The 18,811-nt window shown below is 36.4% G+C and overlaps 3 protein-coding genes across 3 annotated transcripts in view; 1 reads left to right on the top strand and 2 right to left on the bottom strand.

Annotated features, from left to right (window-relative positions):
• LOC107674258 (thioredoxin-related transmembrane protein 2-B) overlaps positions 1-754 on the bottom strand; it is a 6,376-nt gene extending 5,622 nt beyond the window's left edge. The window contains exon 1 of the mRNA XM_016468194.1: positions 455-754. Within this exon, the coding sequence (XP_016323680.1) occupies positions 455-643 (189 nt within the window). The 5' untranslated portion in view covers positions 644-754. The remainder of the gene's footprint in view (positions 1-454) is intronic.
• Positions 755-1,306: 552 nt separating this feature from the next.
• On the top strand, positions 1,307-3,815 carry LOC107674187 (mediator of RNA polymerase II transcription subunit 19-B-like). The gene is made up of 6 exons (XM_016468088.1): positions 1,307-1,322; positions 1,971-2,089; positions 2,483-2,584; positions 2,783-2,879; positions 2,954-3,048; positions 3,731-3,815. Exons 1-6 carry the CDS (start codon positions 1,307-1,309, stop codon positions 3,791-3,793), a joined length of 492 nt encoding a protein of 163 aa, XP_016323574.1. The 3' UTR covers positions 3,794-3,815.
• A 19-nt stretch (positions 3,816-3,834) lies between these two features.
• Positions 3,835-14,015, bottom strand: LOC107674269 (large neutral amino acids transporter small subunit 3-like). Its single transcript, XM_016468214.1, has 15 exons — positions 13,809-14,015; positions 11,648-11,805; positions 11,343-11,529; positions 11,066-11,121; positions 10,879-10,955; positions 8,758-8,850; positions 8,494-8,627; positions 7,747-7,898; positions 7,514-7,660; positions 7,210-7,245; positions 6,482-6,614; positions 6,261-6,390; positions 5,837-5,910; positions 5,535-5,658; positions 3,835-5,404 (listed from the first exon to the last, which is right to left on the bottom strand). Exons 2-15 carry the CDS (start codon positions 11,799-11,801, stop codon positions 5,204-5,206), a joined length of 1,698 nt encoding a protein of 565 aa, XP_016323700.1. The 5' UTR covers positions 11,802-11,805; positions 13,809-14,015; the 3' UTR covers positions 3,835-5,203.
• Positions 14,016-18,811: the final 4,796 nt, after the last annotated feature.

Raw genomic sequence — 18,811 nt, 5'->3', positions numbered from 1 at the left:
TACAAAAAGTACCCTGCCAAATTGGCTAGTGATTTGACAGCGTTACCCGCCACAGCTGATTTTTACCCGTAATTTCAAACCTTGTATATATATATATATATATATATATATATTACAGTTTTAATTATTTTTTTCAAAATCCTACAAATTTCTGTGTATTTAACAGTGCCCATTTTTGCTGTATTGTTCAGGCTTTTGGACTCCACTGTGTGCCATATTTTTATAAAAAAATAAATATATATAAAGACAACAGTGAATGATACTGATGCACCATACGGGACCATTGCCATGTGTCTTATTTCCACATGCATCATTTATATGCATGGTATTCCAAATTCTTGCCAGCTAACTAGCGACCCCCAAATTCTGCTGGCCACTGCCCAGTCCCTTTGTTAACGGTATCCGTTATCATTCAGCATGTGTTCAAAACCCCAAAGGCCTACTTTATACATACCCAGTCAAAATCGCATGAATTGCCATCCTCACGCTGCGTCGAAAGATGTTCACAGATCCCAGGTGTTTTGCGGACAAGCAGGAACGCGACAGACATAAATAACGAGGCTATGTAGTATGGTTTTAGTAGCCATTTATAAACCTGCGGCAAATGATACAGAAACGCGAAGAGAGGTGTTAATAAGGCCATTCTTATTTATTTATTTTTTTAGAGAATGAGTGCTGCGGTGATCCGAGACTGCAGAGTCTGCGTCAACGCGAGACAATATTCGTCGGCAAATGAATTAAACGATTTAAAGAGACAGAGGTCACTGCGGACGAAGGAAAAATTCGCCCCGCCTCTTTGAAACACGCCCGTTGATTGGTCACTTTCCTGAAACGACGTCGCTTATTGGTCAAGATGTCACATAAAGGGAAGGACAAGAGGAAGTATGTCGCCTTTTTTCTTTACCGTAATAAATAAACTTCCGTCGACGATTTTAACATGCGTCAGTGACACAAACACATTATTTGTCTCATCTTATATAATTATTTATGCAAATAAAGTATAGTATTATATAATATAATGCATTTTTACGACGCATTATGTGAGTCTGTTTAAATTTAGGAACTGTGCACAATACGATCACGTACTTGATAAATTACGGTAAGTTTCTCCAAACAACCGGAAGCAATTGTCAACAGCTCGTCAGGGACGTTGTGCAGTAGTAAAGTCAAGACAAACGTCCACACAATAATAACATGGTAGTGATGTTTTGCTTTTGACTAGTACTAGTACTAAACTGCCAAAACTAGTACTAAACCAAAACTAAACTTACTTCAAAGAATACCACGGTACTATGTCCAAATAACCATGGTACTTTTCCATGGTAACCACAAAACCATACCATGGCATGCAAAATATGTCATGTAAGACATTTACTACGATTACCCTGGCAACAATAGACAACAGCATCACTGTTATTCAAAATAAATAAATTAATTACATTATTTAAAAATAATAATAATTTTGATGTGGTTTTGTTTTTATTAACAATAATCGTTGTATTTTGTGCTATGGTTCTTAACCTGGGAGCCAGGGCCTCAGATGGCCTCACAAAAAAAAATACAAGTGTTTTAAAAGTGTGATATCTGGGAGTGGAAAATTCACTTAATTTAATAAATATTAATACAAGTCTAACAATTATTTGGCCATTTTTATATTGAATGTGCATTACACATCGTTCCTCTAGCTATATATTGGTTAAAAAGAGTGGGATCCATGAAGAATTTTTTTTATTTAATTTTAATTATTGTTTGGTACTTGTAATCTATGATAATCTGTTGTAATCAACTTTTGAAAACAAAACATTGTCATTACAGCAGATGTACCAGAGGAAACTGATTAGCCTTGGAGTCAAAAAGATTGAGAAACTTTAGTTACCATGGTAAATTTTGGTAGTGGGTTATTTTAGAGTTAATAAAGCTGTTTTGGTCACCTTCATGAACCTGTCAACCCTCTCATGTCTTCTTCACAGTGGAGAATGAGCTGACAGGACACACGAATCTCATCACACACTACAACCTGGAGCATGCTTATAACAAGTTCTGCGGGAAGAAGGTGAAGGAGAAACTCAGCAACTTCCTGAGCTTACTGGTGTGTATGTGTACTTTTACCTTTCACTGCCGATTCTACAGCAGTTCTACAATCTTAAAGGCGTAGTACACCTAAAAATGAAAATCCTGTCATTATTTACTCACCCTCCACTTGTTTCTTTGTTCTTTTGAACACGAAAGAAGATATTTTGAAGAATGTCGGTAACCAAACAGTTGACGGTAGCCATTGACTTCCATAGTATGGAAAATTATATTATGGAAGTCAATGGCTACTGTCAACAGTTTGGTTACCAACATTCTTTATTTTCATTTTTGGGTGAACTATCCCTTTAAGACTTAAAATTGCACAGTATGCACTTTACCTACAAGGGTTACTCCAATACCTGTATTGAAACTACACCGTGTTTTGATCCTTCTGTTCTCCAGGTATGAGGACAGCCCAGGCATTCAGGACAACAGCTCTATGCGATCTCTCAACTCGTTCAGTCCTCTCACTGGGGATATGCTCACCTGCTTCAGGCTACACACTGGCCCCGTAAGTGTGTGTGTGTATGAGAGAGACAAAAGGAGGATCCCCTTTGCATTTAGGGAGGCAAGTGTAACTGATGCTGCCTCTGCTTTGACTGTACTCTGAGGTTTGTCGATGTCTTTGTTAGACAGCGTTGATAGTGAATGGTTATGTGGGTCAGACGTTTGTTGTTGTTTTGCATGCATGATCTCTGCCCTGACAAAGTTACCAGAGCAGTATAGACTGATGCATATTCAACCACCGAAGAAGAAGAACAAGCACAAGCATAAACATCATCGTCCTCAGGATCCCTTACCCCCAGGTGATAGACAAACACAAAGAAATGAACATGTGCTTTCTTAAAGCTTAACTGTCAATCTCACATCTTTACCACAGAAACTCCGTCCGATTCAGACCATAAGAAGAAGAAGAAAAATAAGGACGATGACCCGGACAGAAAGAAAAAGAAGAAAGATAAGAAGAAGGAGAAGGTTAATTGGAGTTATTATGGTCTTTATATGACAGTACAGATTACACATGGCCTTAATTTATAAGAATTCTTCTACACTACTGTTTAAAAGTTTGGGGTCAGTAAGATTTTTAATGTTTCTGTGTTTCTTATGCTCACCAAGGCTGCATTTTTTTGATCAAAATAGAGTAAAAACAGTAATATTGTGAAATATTATTACAATTTAAAGTAAATGCTTTCTATTTTAAAATGTGGTTTATACCTGTGATGGCAAAGCTGAATTTTCAGCATCATTAATTCAGTCTTCAGTGTCACATGATTCTTCAGAAATCAATTTAATAAGTAACATTTCATATTAGTATCAGTGTTGAAAACAGTTGTGCTGCTTAATAGTTTTATGGAAACCATGTTTTTTTCAGGATTTTCTGATGAATAGAGTTCAAGAGCCACGTTTTTCAGAAATACAAATTTCACATTTATACATGTATTTATTGTCACTTTTGATGCGTTTAATGCATCCTTGCTGAATGAAAGTATTAATTTCTTTTAAAATCATACTGACTGTAAAGCTTTTCACAGTAGAGTATTTTTTTTATTTGTTTTATACATTATCATACATTAATGCATTAGTAATAAATAGTACACCTGATATCTCTGATAAATACAATAAAATGTATACAGTATTGTTATTTCTCCATCTGCAGAATCGCCATAGCCCTGATCACCCAGGCATGACTGGGGCTCAGCCCAGCAGCAGCTTGAGATAAGAACTGCCTCAGTGGCAGAAAAACAAGAGGAACGAAGAAAGAAGAGAAGCACAAGCTGGACAATTGGGCCTTTTCTGGGACATCACAGATTTAATGTTACAGTGAGTCAGATGTGTGTATATATGTGTGAGAGTATATCATTATGTAATGTACCAGAACACCTGGTAAACATCACATCTGTTGTATTTGTAAGTGTCTAAGTGCCTCTGTGTCTATTTATGAGTATGATGAATGATGGAGTATTTTTCATTCAACTTTTTTTAGAATCTTTTTTTACAAATAAATAATCAGCTAAGAAATGGGCAGATTTGTGAGAAAATCTTTGAATATATTTGATTTTTTTTTTCTTTCAGGCATATTTAAAGACATGAGCACAGTACAAGCACCATTATGTTGAAAAATCAGTAGAGTCATTGAAACTGATAACATGATTACAGTTCTGTAACATACAGAACAGCACTTTTGAAACAAAGAATATAGTGCAAAACTGGCCTCTGCAATACCATTTGTAATATAAAGCTGCATTTCCATCAACTTTTGTGAGAGAGGGATGACAAAAAAAAAAAAAATCTACCAACGTTTCAAAATTAAAATGATCCATGTCAAGGTAAAGTGAGCATTTCATGAAGCCCTGCCTCATTTACCTGAGTCTTGAAGGGAGATTGGGTTTACCCGTACAGAAAAACGTTACATTCTCTACATTCCGTAAATGGTTTAAAAAGTTTTGACTATGCATACTAATATGAATTTGAATGTGTCTGTGTCCTGCACATACAAAATGAAGATCATAACATGGTAGAATAAGAGTTCACAGTTAATTGTGAGCTACTCTCCCGAAACCGCCGCCATAGAGGCTTTTTGATCGAGACATGGAGACTAAAGGTCAGGTTCCCCTTAGTATCTCAGCAAGTCAGATCAAGATTTGATAAAAGATTATGAACACAAAATGATTGTCTGGTATAATGTGCACTGATAAATTGTGCACAATAACACTTGATTTTCCTAAGAAAGTAAATAAAGCAAATTTTGATTTCATACTGTTTTTAACATAAGTGACGAGGCAGGAGGTGCTTCACGGGAGGAAGTTTAGATGTGTTCGATCATATTTAACTACCATTGTAATGGATATTTCAAATTGTCAATGCAATAACAATGAAGAAAACTGCAAACTATATATTATAGGTCATGGCATAATGTTTTTCTGATCGATAATAAAAGCCTTGAAAATACATCCTGCCCAGTCACACAGTCAAAGCCTTGACTGATGCTTTAAATTGCACATTTGCTTGCTTTTTAACACTGTTTTATATTTGTCAAGTCTTTACAGTGACTGAACATGAAGCCCAGTTTCTGAAGTGCCATGATACCATAACTCAAAAATCAGGTTTATAATTCACATTCATCTCAATACTAAATGTTTTCCACATTCCCGTTCGTTTGATATTTTGCAGAATCATTTGTTTGGTTTAGGCTGTTGCTCTCTTGCGCTGACTGGCTCACTGACAGACTATCACGTGCTGTATTCTCCTTTGTAATTTGTTTCCGGTGGTAGAAGAGGTATCCTGGCAGCATGTATCCAACCAATGAGAACACAAGCAGGCCCAAGTTGATCTGTTGATTAAAAAAGTGGCATTTTTGGTACATTGACCAAAATGATTCTGTGAAACTGCACTATTTAAATACAAATACGCATTTGCTTTGTGCATGAATAGTGTATTACACTCAAAAATGTCTGTCTCACCCAGTAAGGATCACCCTTCAATGGTCCCACCATCCACATGAAGAGTGGTTGTTGTAGGAGGGCAAACACAGCACTGATCATGGACTGCAAGCCCGTCAGAGTGCCAAAGTGATTAGTTGGGTAGCTAAATATACAAATAAACAGCAAATATTACACACAGCCAACTTTCTGAGCCATTTGTAGCAGTTATTTAAACTTTACAAAAATATAAAAATAAATAGAATTCACAACATTAACCAAAAACATAACAGTATATCAATGATTCTAAAATAACACTAATTCAGATCAGAAGTAAAACTCACACAGCAGCGTAGAGCCCACCACAGCAGGAATGAATAAAACCTCGAACTGCAGTGTGAAGAACAAAAGACACCACCTGAAACAGAAAGGAAAAAAAAAAAGAGAAATGCATATAATAATATACTTATAATAATAGGTGCAGTTATATATGTATGCAATACATTTAATTACGATTATGTATGAGTGCAAAGTTCCATATAATTATATAAATTATAATTATGTATGACTGCAAAGTTATATATAAATGACATTAAATTAGATTCATGTCTGAGTACAAAGTTATATATAAATATAGGCTACACATTTTAATTTATACATGAAAAAAATTAAAAAATACAAACTTTAAATGACTAAAATAATTTGTAATGAAATAACATTCTGCAGTATTTCTGAATAAATAACCACATTTGTGACCTTATGTCTAACCTGTATGGGTAGATTGTCTATAAGGGAGATGATGCCGAAGATGACTAGCAGAGTGTTAGTAAGGATGAAAGCTCTGATGGCGTTGGTGAGTTTCTGGATCTTCCCGTCTCTCTTTGGAGGCCCAGGAGGACTGAAGAAAACAACAAAAGGGAAAAGGTAACCATGTAACTGACATATCAAAGTAATTCAACATTTCACTCCTTCTCTTTCACCACCTTCACCTTTTTTCTCCCTCTGCTGAAGTCACCACGGCCTCACACTCCTTCATTCTCCAGTCCATGATGTAGCCAATCAGAGGACAGGAGACCAGGCAGAGCAGCTGAAGAGTGCCAAAGATGGACGAGTAGATACTCACTATAACACACACACACTTTGTATTCCGTTCACTATACCATCACTTTCCAGAATAATGTAGCCATTTAATCCTGATATTGTACTGGCTGATACATTGTATTAGACATCAACATATTAAACAAAATAATCCTCGGTTTGACATTTTGTTATCTAATGCAATGTCACTGATACTGTACATTGAAAGGTTAGTTCACCCAAAAATAAAAATGTTGTCATCATTCACTCGCCCTAGTTCACATTGTTCTGCTGAACACAAAAGAAGATATTTTGAAGAATGTTGGTTAACCAAAAAGTTGATGGCAGCCATTAACTTCCATATTATTTTTTCCATACTATGTAAGTCAATTGCTACCGTCAACTGTTTGGTGACCAACATTCTCCAAAATGGAGAAAAATGGTTTGTGTTCAAGTTCAACAGAAGAAAGAAACTCGTTCAGAATTGGAACAACTTGAGGGTGAGCAAAAACTGACAGAATTTTTGGGTGATCTATCCCTTTAAGTGTGTTATAAGTGTCCAAATACTTTAAGGCCACTGGTTGTTACAAAGCCAAAATACGTGTATATTGGTTTGGTGAAAATAATAGGACTCTCTTACCTTTCTCATCTGCCTCCTTCACTAACTCCTCTGAGGCTAAAACAGACGCAAACAGGTGGTGAAAATAATGCAATATAAAGCCAATTTAAAGTACTATCTTTACTACCCACTTACAAACACCCGCCACAAACACATGCTTCTGCAAAACTACAGCAAACGCCTGTAAGCTTGTGCTGATTACATTTACCCATCTGTTCTTGAGCAAAGTTACGAAAACACATTTAAAAGAGCAAATCTTTTCCTTTCACATTTTTCAATTTCATTAAAAACAAAATAATGTTTGAAAAGTTTAGTTGATGCTCACGTTGAGAGTCACCATGGGTAACCAGAAACTCCAACATCTTATTCATGGCACCCATGAAAAAAATGACACGGAGCTGGGTCATCGCCATGGTGATGATGCTCCACAGGAAAATAGGTGAGCACACAGAACGGTAAAAGGGAGGGGATCCTGCTGTCCCAAAAACATTGATAACAGAAAGATTATTTTATTATCAGAGTCACAATCCTTGTAGACTGTGTGTTTGTGAGACTTGCCCTGGCTCTGTGCAACTGTTCCATCACTGGTTGCTTCATCAGTGGAAGGTTGTTTTTTGGTCCCCTCTTGCTCTTTATGAGTGTCCTGAGTGAATGAACTTTCTTCAGTCATCTTATGGTCCACTGCTTCACCTCTCACCTTCACCATTGTACTATGAAATAAAGAGAAACAGAAATTCATGTACAGTTTTACAATAATAGACAATTATTTGTGTAATACTGTATATTTGTATTGTTATGTTCTTCTGATACTGCTGTTCAAAAGTCTGGGCTTAGTAAGATTTTTAGTTATTTAAAAAAAGTCTCTTACACTCACCAAGACTGCATTTATTTGAATAAAAATGCAGTAAAACAGTAATATTGTGGAAATATTATGAGAATTTAACTGTTTTCTTTACGCCAGTCTTCAGTGTCACATGATCCTACAGAAATCATTCTAATATGCTGATTTGCAGCTCAAGAAACATTTCATATTGTTATCAATGTGGAAAACAGTTGTGCTGCATAATCTTTTTGTGAAAACGTTTTTGTGATACTTTTTTCAGGATATTTTCATGGATTGAAAGTTCAAAATATAAATCTTTTGTAATATTATAAAAGTCTTTACCGTCAAATATTATACACACATATATATATATATATATATATATTTATAGTTTTGAAATTAAATGTAAAAAATAATAAGCACATTAGATGTTTAGGTGTCGTAATATTTTTGGGCATATAGTGCATTTAGCGTGTACTCACTTGTATCTGATGTCCTCAGGACCAGGAAAAGATTCTCCTGGCCAATTAATAATGCAGTTGAGGAAGACGAGGCAGGCAAACCCTGCCCAAACCCAGAATATAACAGAAAATGAGACACCCACATCGTAGATCAGCTAGAGGACAAGACAGACAGAGGACATTTATGTTCATATGCTGCACTGCAAGACAAACGCATTTGTCTAAATACTTTGCATCTTTGTTGCTTACAGTGTTTGTTGTTGTATGTATTTAAAAAATCTCTACCTTGACTCCCGGAAAAGTGACAGCCGAGGAGGCGTATGAGCCAATCATAAGTGAAAGAATCGTAGACCGCACATTTCCAAACATATTTGGCAACTGAGAAAATCAATCATGAAGAAAAGAATCATAAATGAACATACTAATGTATGTATTCAAACTGTAACATTTGTCTATTGCCACTAGAGAGCATTATGAGCTTGAAGTTGGAAATAACCTTCAGCCACACAACATGTGAAGACACAGCTCCTCATGCAGCGATGTTATAGCCAGTAGAGTTTCACTATATATGTGGCTGTTTGCTACTGCTTATACTTAAAAAGTTTGATGACGATATGTACAACAATAAATAAATGCATAATTATATTTAATATAATTATACGTAATCACTTTTACTATATATGTAGTTCATTAAATAAATTATATACAAAAACAAATAAAATAATATAAATTAATTTATTTATATTATTTTATTTGTTTTATATATAATTATATATGTATCACATGAAATAAATACATAAATATATGATTTATTTTTAGTCCTTTATAACTATTAAAATATAGTTCTTTAATATGTAATTATATTTATTATATAATATGTAATTATATTTCAATACATACATGCATACATTCTCACACAGGCTGAGATGCTAGAGTGATTAAGCAAAAATCAGGCATATGTTCCTGCAAGTCTTGCACTCGTTTGTTATTTATCAACCATTCTGGCCATCTTTATTTCCCTCTAAACCAAAAGTTGCATACACTCTTTAGAAAAAGAAGTACAAAGCTGTCACTGGGTCAGTACTCTAGAAGTAGTAGTGAAAGAAACAGACACGTGAGAGAAAGCAAGGACAGTGCATGTTAATATGCGGGAGACGGTGGGCTTGGTGGAGTAGAGGGCGTGAAGACTGATCTGTGCTGTGATTGGCTGAGATCAGCATGCCAAACTGTAGAGGGGATGGAAAACCTGTACAGCACTCAAGTGATCAGCAACAGACAAGAGCAGGAGCAGTAACTCTCATGCAAGTACAGAAATTGACATCTTATGCACAACAAGAAATGAAACAATCACGTGTTTTGATATTATGTAATGAGAAGCAGTATTCAAATTAAGCAAAAGGCGTCATACATTTCACCTTACACGTCCACAAATATACATGCATAAATTATCACAACCACTTTCAGATTCACAAACATACACTTACTAAGCAGGCATCCTGACTTTTTAGTCATTTAAAACTAAGGCTGCATTTATTTGATCAAACACAGTAAGACAGCAATATTGTATATTATAATTGAAATAATTGTTTTCTATTTTAATATTTTTTAAAATGTAATTTCTTCCTGTCGTGGAAAAAGCTTAATTTTCAGTGTTCAGTGTTGAACAATTTATGCGGCTTAATATTTTTGCGAAAACCTATACACTTTTTTTTCCAGGATTCTTTGATGAATGGAAAATTCAAAAGAACAGTATTTATTTGAAATTCATCATTATGTGTTAGTGGTAGTGTATTGCAGTTTTCACAAAAATATGAGGCAGCAAAAGCTGTTTTCAACATTGATAATAATAAGAAATGTTTCTTGAGCACCAAATCAGCATATTAGAATGATTTCTGAAGGATCATGTGACAATAAAGACTACTGAATAATGACTGCTGGAAATTCAGCTTTGCCATCACATGAATAAAATGTATTTTAAAATTTATTCAAATAGAAAGCAGTTATTTCAAATTGTAGTAATATATCTTTTAAAAACTTTTTTTTTTTTATCTTAATTACTCTTTTATAATAATTATATTTTGAATGGTAGTGTATACACACACACACACAGACACACATGCACACACACACATTTAAACACCAATAGAGAGTCAAATGTCAACATGAACATCACCTACTGACAAAATAATTCAAATGTGCCCAAATACATTAAAACTTCAATAGGACCTCAGAATATAGAACAGGTCAAATGGCAACTTTGCATAGTTATCATTATGACAGTTATCTTGGGTATATATAAGAAGAACTGACATAAGCACCATATATCTGAGAGAAAGTGGTGATGCAAGTCAGTCTACTTTTAATGTGTTTTTTTTATATATATATTTGTGTGTACGTGTGGCTTACTGTTAGTGAAGTGAAGGTTAGACAGATTCCTCCGAACCCATTCATGGACACAGCAATAAATATGAGAGCTGATAACACTGTGAAAGAAAAGAAGAAACAATGCCTTCATTACTTATAAAACATTAAATATACAGATTAACTCATTACAGACCTATTGAATTATTTAGCAGTATATAATAATACTGACCTTTTGGATCATAAGATGCTACTGCAATCAAAACCATGGAGAATGCAAAGCATGAACTACAAAAGTCATAAAACAGAGAGTTGGTGGAAGTGACCAAGATGTGGGTTGCAGGGCATGAGTAGTGTTAAATGTACAGTAGGCTTTAAAACGGTCCTTCTAATTTGAAGTCTTTATTTAAAACTTTCAGGCAAGACTTTGTCAAGCCAACATTCAACATTAGTTTTCAACTTTCAACTTTGCTTTTCTAGTTTTATACCGATAGCTGTATGTCTCTCACCTGCCAAACAATCTGATTGGACGTGGACCAAACTTGTCCATCAGGACACCTAGTGGCAGAGTGGCTGCGCTGATGATGAACGAGCCAATCGTGAAGCCCAGATTCAGAATCTCCTCCTGCTCAACACAGCTCAGCCAAACCGTCTGTTCCATTACACTCACATTAGTGTCAGCCTCTGTGGCATTCTCTAATAGTATCACAGGAAGAATTAGATAATCAAATACTTTAACGCTTTGCATCATGTTGCTGTTTTATAAAACTGCTCAGAATAAGACTGTCAGTGTGTATGACTTCCAACCATGTACCTGTACACATGTGCGAGTAGAAGCCCTCATTCTTCAGCATGATAAGAAGGGAGCCCCAACCCAACAATACAGCAGAGAAAAGCAGGTTTTCTATGATTGATGTGACAGCCATCCACCAGCGCCTCCTGTAGGCCTGCGAGAGCGACGGAGCCATTGCACTGGAGAATGAAAGAAACCACAAGAAAGGATACATACAATATTGTACAATCGGAATAGGGCTTCTTAATTCATAAACACAAAATGATATCAGAAGAGGCAGGGACATCGTTCTTTGTTCAATTTGGTAAATTACAATGAGCTAATGCAACACAAAACATTTGAACACTTAATTCCATTTTTTCCAATGGAAAACATAAAATGGAAAATGGAAGTTAAAATTTGACACTTTTCTAAAAGACTTTGATGGTCTACACTTTCAGACCCTATACTTGTCCAAAGTTTTATACACACAAAAAAATAATGAAAAAAACTGCCTGCATCTGAGACTCATTCATGCTTGAATGTGTACTAAAGACCACAAATGTGAATGTAAGCAGGTATGAATAGACACCTTCTTTTCATACCATGAACCTGCACTCATTTAGGACACCAAGGTTCATTCATCTATTGCTTGTGTGTGAACAGCCAAAATGAGAAGAATTCAGGGGGGAAAGCAGGAAAGAGGACTGTTACAAATTTGTCAAGACTTGTCCTCTTTGTTCAGCACATTCTTGAACAGCATGTCTATGATGCAAAATGAAATAGGAGACTGTGAATTAGGACGGAGTGCAAGCGTCATCTCCCAAATTATTGCTTAAGTATGTTTCTTCAAAAAAATCTTTGAGTGTACATGTGATTTATATCTGTTCATGTTTTGAACGCAGCTTTTTATACTTGTCCTCATCACATGGATAAAAGAGGCTGAAGTATTTTTATTATGCATAGAGCACATGTCCACACACCCCCTGGCCTGCTGACACCAGAAATAGTCACAGACCCTCATGGCAACACCATGAGCGTCACCGGTGTGACTGATTTCACCAACATATATTTAATATTGCTGTAATATGGACTTGGATCCTGCTGTAAAGTATATCCATTCTGGATCATTACCACAAGAATTAACGGTAATGTCAGACAAATGCTGTAATTCATCTTATAAAACAATGTAATAACTTCCCAATCTAACTACACACTCCTAACTGAATATTATCGACAGACATATTGAAGAATAGTAGACAGGCAGTCAATTTATTAACCGTTTCTGCACACAAATTTATTCAGCATACTGAGAGTTTTTTTTTCTAATCAAACAGAAAAATAGAGTTCCATTCAAATTTGGCCCCCAAATTTGGTTAAATAGGCACACACACACACACACACACACACACACACACACACACGCATATGTGGTTTACAGGGACTCTCCATAGGCATAATGGTTTTTATACTGTACAAACTGCATTTTATATCCCCTTACCCTATCACAGAAAACTTGATGAATTTTTAGATTTTCAAATATAATAATAATAATAATAATAATAATAATAAATAAATAAATTATATATGCACACACACACACACACACACACACACACACACACACACACACACAGCTGTTTCCTTCACACTGACTGCAGCTGCTACCGAGTTCTCAGCAGCTCACTGGCCGCGTGCGCACTTCAGTTTCCTAAAGGAAAAACACTCCGTCCACACATGAGGCCATTGATAATTGCCTATCAGTTGTGAAGTAATTTAATGAATACTACAGTAATGTTCATTATTGCATTGACTGTGTAATCTGACATGTTATTGTAATGTCATAATGTCATAATGAATGAATGTCATTCATTATGAATGTCATAAAATGAGAATGCTCTATAACGCACGCCCCAAGTACAATCGGATTATACAATTACAATTTCAAATGTACAATTCAAGATCAAAAAGCTAACGTAGGCTAGTCCCAGCTTTTACTTCATTTACAAAATAAGTTTCCTTATGCCACAAAAGTGCAGTCGTTTTAGAAAATTAAATGATTAAAAAAAAAACCTGATTGTTGTCAGGTATGCATTTACAAATCTTAATAAGTAGTTGGAAAAACCCACAGAACATTAATTTAGTAACTTGGCTCTTTAAACAAGTTTCCAAGTTCTTGGAAACATGGAGAGCGTAAACTTACCACTGTCTTGTGTACTGTTATTTATAGCAATGGCATGCGTCTGGTTTTCTTCAGTGTTACTTATCCTGTCGAACGCGTCAAATGGTGCTATAATTTAGCCTTTTTCTGCGCACTCCAGGTTGTACTTGCACGTTTGTAGAAACTAAAAAGGTTATGTCAAGTTTTGTATGCTATTTCTCTCTCCCTGCTCGTTTTGTCTATAAATGGCTCTCGGCATTGACCCTCCTCCCCACCTTTCCAAACCAAACTCAATTTATGGATGTTTCCCAAAGTGCACACGCGACTGGATTGTTAGTGTTGAAGCCTGTAAAATCATTCATAGTGTCAGCGGCGCCCTCGTGTGGCATATAACAGCCGAAACGTAGATTAGGTTTACCTGGCTGGCTGGAGTGAGATTTTTATTTTTTTCTCTCCCAAATGAGGTTTGAACATTTTGATACTGCAAAATACGTATATAATTAATGTTGTATTACAAATGGCGAGACTGTAGAAATCTCCAAGTGGATGGTCCTTGGTGAATAGGCTGGACATTCTGTGTCACTTTTTAAAGCCACTTTGAAAATGTTGTCAGACTGCACTAAAACTTTTCAAAAACAACAGCATTAAAGGGTTAGTTCACCCAAAAATGAAAACGCTGTCATTAATTACTCGCCCTCATGTTGTTCCAAACCCACAAGACCATTCATCTTCGGAACACAAATGAAGATATTTTTGATGCATTCTGACAGCTCTCTGACCCTCCAGACAGCAAGGGTACCACGATCAACGTCCAGAAACATAGCAAGGAGATCGGTAAAATAATCCATGTGACATCAGTAATAATACAAAGCTACGAGAATACTTTTTGTGCGCAAAAGAAAAACAAACAAACAACGTAAACAGTGTATGTTGTTCTGTGTCAGCCACACCGCTGACAGTTGCTTTATGTTCAAATCAAAGCACAAACAACGAAGAAAACGTATCCGTGTGGTGCGGCTGACACAGAACAACATGCGCTGTTTGCATTCAGTGTATACTCTCCAAAATGGCGCTAGGGTGATGCGGAGGAGACGAATTGTTGAATAAAGTCGTTGTTATTTTTTTTTCTTTTGGGCACAAAGTATTCTCATAGCTTCGTAATATTACGGTTGAACCCCTGATGTCACATGGATTATTTTACCGATCTCCTTGCTACGTTTCTGGACATTGATCGTGGTAGTACCCTTGCTGTCTATGGGAGGGTCAGCGATCTGTCAGAATGCATCATGAATATCTTAATTTGTGTTCCGAAGATGAACAGAGGTCTTATAGGTTTGGAATGACATAAGGGTGAGTAATTAATATAATATAAACTATCCCTTTAATGTTTGAAGCTTGTAGCTGGTTTTACTGGAAAATCTAAATTTTTTTCAAAGCAGGTGATCAGGCGAGTTTGTGTGTTGGATGTTGCAACAGTCCTCAGTTTCATTTCTTTGCTATCGTTAACTGACCACAAGACTGTGTTCTTTAAAGATAGATGTCATCACTCTAAAAGGGAGACAAAACCGCAAAATTGTGGACGATTAACAACAGTGCCTAACGATAGGCTACTGTATTCATAGATGGGTCATTCCTAGCTTTCGTTGCCATTAGAGTCCCCATAACATAATGTGGTATATTTTGTGTAAAAATGGGCTAATACTCATGCTCATCTTACATAGTTACTGCCCCTCTACCATAGAACACAATAAATATGTACCTAAAATTAATTAAAAAAAATAGTTACTCTGATTTTATTGCAAGTAGCCTAAACTGTCATGTCCCCAAGTAAGCTTGCATAACTTCAGCCACAAATATAACCCAGGTAACCAAAACGGTTTGGCCCGATGATGGCCCAGATCCAGCAGGCCGGATGAAATAACTCGGCCCAGCTGCAGTTGCCAGACTCGGCATGGACATGGGATGAATGACGCCTCAGAATCGGCCCAAATACACTGGCCCGAGTCCGGCTGCCAAAACTGCCGGCATTGGGCCACAATCACACCGACGAGAAATTAAACACTTCGCCAGTACTGGCCTGAGTCTGGGTACTAAAACTGGGCCAACACCACCAGCATTGGGCCACATAGGCAGCAGCGCCCCCCAAAGTATAAAAATGACAATGAAAATATGAGTGATATTAGAATTTATAAAAAAAAATAAAATTAAAAAAACCTCCAGGAGCTTCCTCAAGTAAGCGTACCCTAAAAGAGGGACAGACTGACAGAAAGAGAGACAAAAAGGGGAAGAGACAATGACACGTATGATTATTCAGACAATCTCAGACTGATAACATGAATGGTAACTCTGGTAAATGTTAACATTTGGAACATACCATTGGAAGAATTTGTTTGCATTCGGGCCCACTCTTTTCTTCCCCCATCTCTGTCCAAAGTGAGCAGCAGCCATCTTTTGATTAACTTTTCAATCTCTCCATCTGATGCACTGCCAGTACTTGCATTTCTTTGCACTGTTTGAAAAAAAAAAAAAGAAAGAGATCAATCGCAATACTATAGACCTCTGCAGAGTTTAGCTCAAACCAGCTCTAACTCACACCTGTTTGGAAGTTTCTAGTAATCCTGAAGGCCTTGATTAGCTGGATCAGGTGTGCTTGATTATGGTTGGTGCTAAACTCTAGCACAGGGGTGCCCAGACTCGGTCCGTGCGCATGTCTTGAAACTCATATAGCAAAAATAATGTTAAAGTTCCCGTAACTACTTTAAGCTTGTTTCATTATATTAATTAAATAATTAATTTCCAAATGTAGTTAAAGAAAAAAGAGAATGTTGGATAAAAGGGAAAAATATTAACAGGAATTAAAATAAAAAATACACTAAAAAATAACATAACGAGGGCAGGTAAAACATATTATGTTTAAGTTTAAGTGTCACTGCTACATACTATTTACCAAATTGTAAACGGAGACCCACCCCCAGCACTCAACCTAAACTGGTCCGGGTCGGCCATATCTCAGCCAAAATCAGACCAGCATTTATGGTCCGTAATGTGGCTAAATGTGCCGTGTCTCAGTGCAAATCGGGCCAGATCCGCACATCCAAAGCCTAGCCAAATCTGGCAACCATTACTGGGCCAGAGCTAGCTGGCTCACTTTCGGTGAGCCGCTGCCAGAACACAGCCGAGTGAGCCGACACTCAGCCGCAATTGGCCCGATTGCGCTGGCTACCTGGGAAGTAATAAAAATCAAATTCCAATTTTTTTCAATATTGCTGTATATTCTTATTTATAATATTTCTGACCAAAATATATATTTTTTGTTATTTATTAATTTTTAATGTTTAAAGTCTTTAAAACATGTTGTGTCCCTGAATTGAATGTCCCCCCTGTTACTCTGATGGAAAGTCCCTCTGAACACACCCTTTGAATGTTCCTCTAATCACATGACTCTCAGGAAATAGAATACTTTTTTTGGTGACAAACTATCTACAAGAAGTATGTATCACAGCTTAATTCACCTTTTTTCAATGTTTTAGAATGATTCACTGATGTGGTAAAGCATAACATGTCCACTCTGTTATGCTTGTTGATAGTGGAAACTGATATTGTTTGTAATTTTGAAAATATGGTTAATAAACAGGTTTAAAATCTTCCTCAGTGATCATTAGCTTGTTGTTCATCACATGAGTAGCAATGGCTGACTTTAGCAAAATGTCCCTCCTGTTACTGTAACATATTGTAACAGTGGATGTAAAAACTAGATAAATGAGTGTATAAATAAGTGTTTACAGCATGTATTAGTACTTATAATTAATATATTATGCATTTATTTGTTATATACCTTCGAGAAAGAGTTGTTTAAATGCTATGCATGTATTTGTCAGGAAATGGTGCTGTTGTCTGCTGCATAAAAGCAGCAACGCTACAGGGCACATCGTGATACAGACCCTGAAAGAAGGCAGATATACCTCAATAAAGAGAAAGAGAGGTGGAGAAAGGACATAGGGGAAGAAAGAAAAGAGTGTTAGAACTCAGCGAAAGAGAAAAGCAAAAAAGGAGAGAAAATAAAAGAAAGCAGGGGGTTATAATCCACAAATGCACATTTTAATCGCTACATGCACAAATCATGATAGCCTACTTTAATACAAACTATAACATTTCTATTCACAAATATGTCTCTATTTGAAGAAAATGCTGCACATTAATGTAATTCTTAACTCTGCAGACACCGGGTGAAAAGCATTTGTTTCAGTGTAGTGACGCACATTTGCGAATTTTTCAAATCGTGTACACGTTAATGAATTGCACTGGGCCTTGTTCGTTGGTAGTTGTGTGTGGGGGGGGACGTGAAATGCTGTAAACTGCGAAAACAAGATCGACTCGAACTAGACGTCAATTAATGCACGCGTGTCACCTGATCCACATATGCACAGATTTCTTGTTGCATGAGCAATTTATGATATATTAATAATAATAATAATAATTCATTACATTTATATAGCGCTTTTCTAGGCACTCAAAGCGCTTTACATTGTCAGGTGGTATCTCCTCATCCACCACCAGTGCGCAGCATCCACCTGGATGATTAATAATCAGTTCAAGGGGACGTTCACAGGACGTGCAGCGGACATTCGGGACGTTTAGGGGACTTTCGCTTTAAGTCCTCTGAATGTCATTTTATTTTACTTTTAGGCTAATCAAAGACAACAGACACGTTGTATGGAGCAAAATACGTTTATTTTAATTGAACAATTGTAAAGTTGCGGCGCTCTTTCCGTGTGTGTGTGTGTGCGTCTCTGGTTGTCAGCTGTGGTTAGTCCGATGGCAATTCTTCCCATTGTCTTCTAACCTAAAACAACAAAATGAACACATTTGGATTTAGACCAAGCGGTCCGAAATTTAGCGCACATAGGCCTTTTTGCCGCATATAGGCGTATCAGTGTGTATTTTTACCACATGGAAATTCAATATTTAAGTTCAATATCTGTCAATATTATATACGTTTAATCATCTCAGCTTTACATGCTAACGTTAGCTTCGAAAGTGTTCAC

The sequence above is a fragment of the Sinocyclocheilus anshuiensis genome, unplaced genomic scaffold, assembly GCF_001515605.1.
Source record: "Sinocyclocheilus anshuiensis isolate Anshui unplaced genomic scaffold, SAMN03320099.WGS_v1.1 scaffold728, whole genome shotgun sequence".
Taxonomy (NCBI): Eukaryota; Metazoa; Chordata; class Actinopteri; order Cypriniformes; family Cyprinidae; genus Sinocyclocheilus; species Sinocyclocheilus anshuiensis.
This window is presented reverse-complemented; position numbering and strand designations above follow the sequence as displayed.

Excerpts from the sequence above, each read along its gene's own strand:
- LOC107674187 (XM_016468088.1), top strand. Across the intron at positions 2,090-2,482 it reads GCAACTTCCTGAGCTTACTG|GACAGCCCAGGCATTCAGGA; the intron begins GTGTGTATGTGT and ends TCCAGGTATGAG. Across the intron at positions 2,585-2,782 it reads TCAGGCTACACACTGGCCCC|TTACCAGAGCAGTATAGACT; the intron begins GTAAGTGTGTGT and ends GCCCTGACAAAG.
- LOC107674269 (XM_016468214.1), bottom strand. The coding sequence starts at position 11,801 with ATGGCTCCGTCGCTCTCGCAGGCCTACAGGAGGCGCTGGTGGATGGCT. Across the intron at positions 8,628-8,757 it reads TCACTTTTCCGGGAGTCAAG|CTGATCTACGATGTGGGTGT; the intron begins GTAGAGATTTTT and ends CTTGTCCTCTAG. Across the intron at positions 7,661-7,746 it reads AACAGTTGCACAGAGCCAGG|GATCCCCTCCCTTTTACCGT; the intron begins GCAAGTCTCACA and ends TTGGGACAGCAG.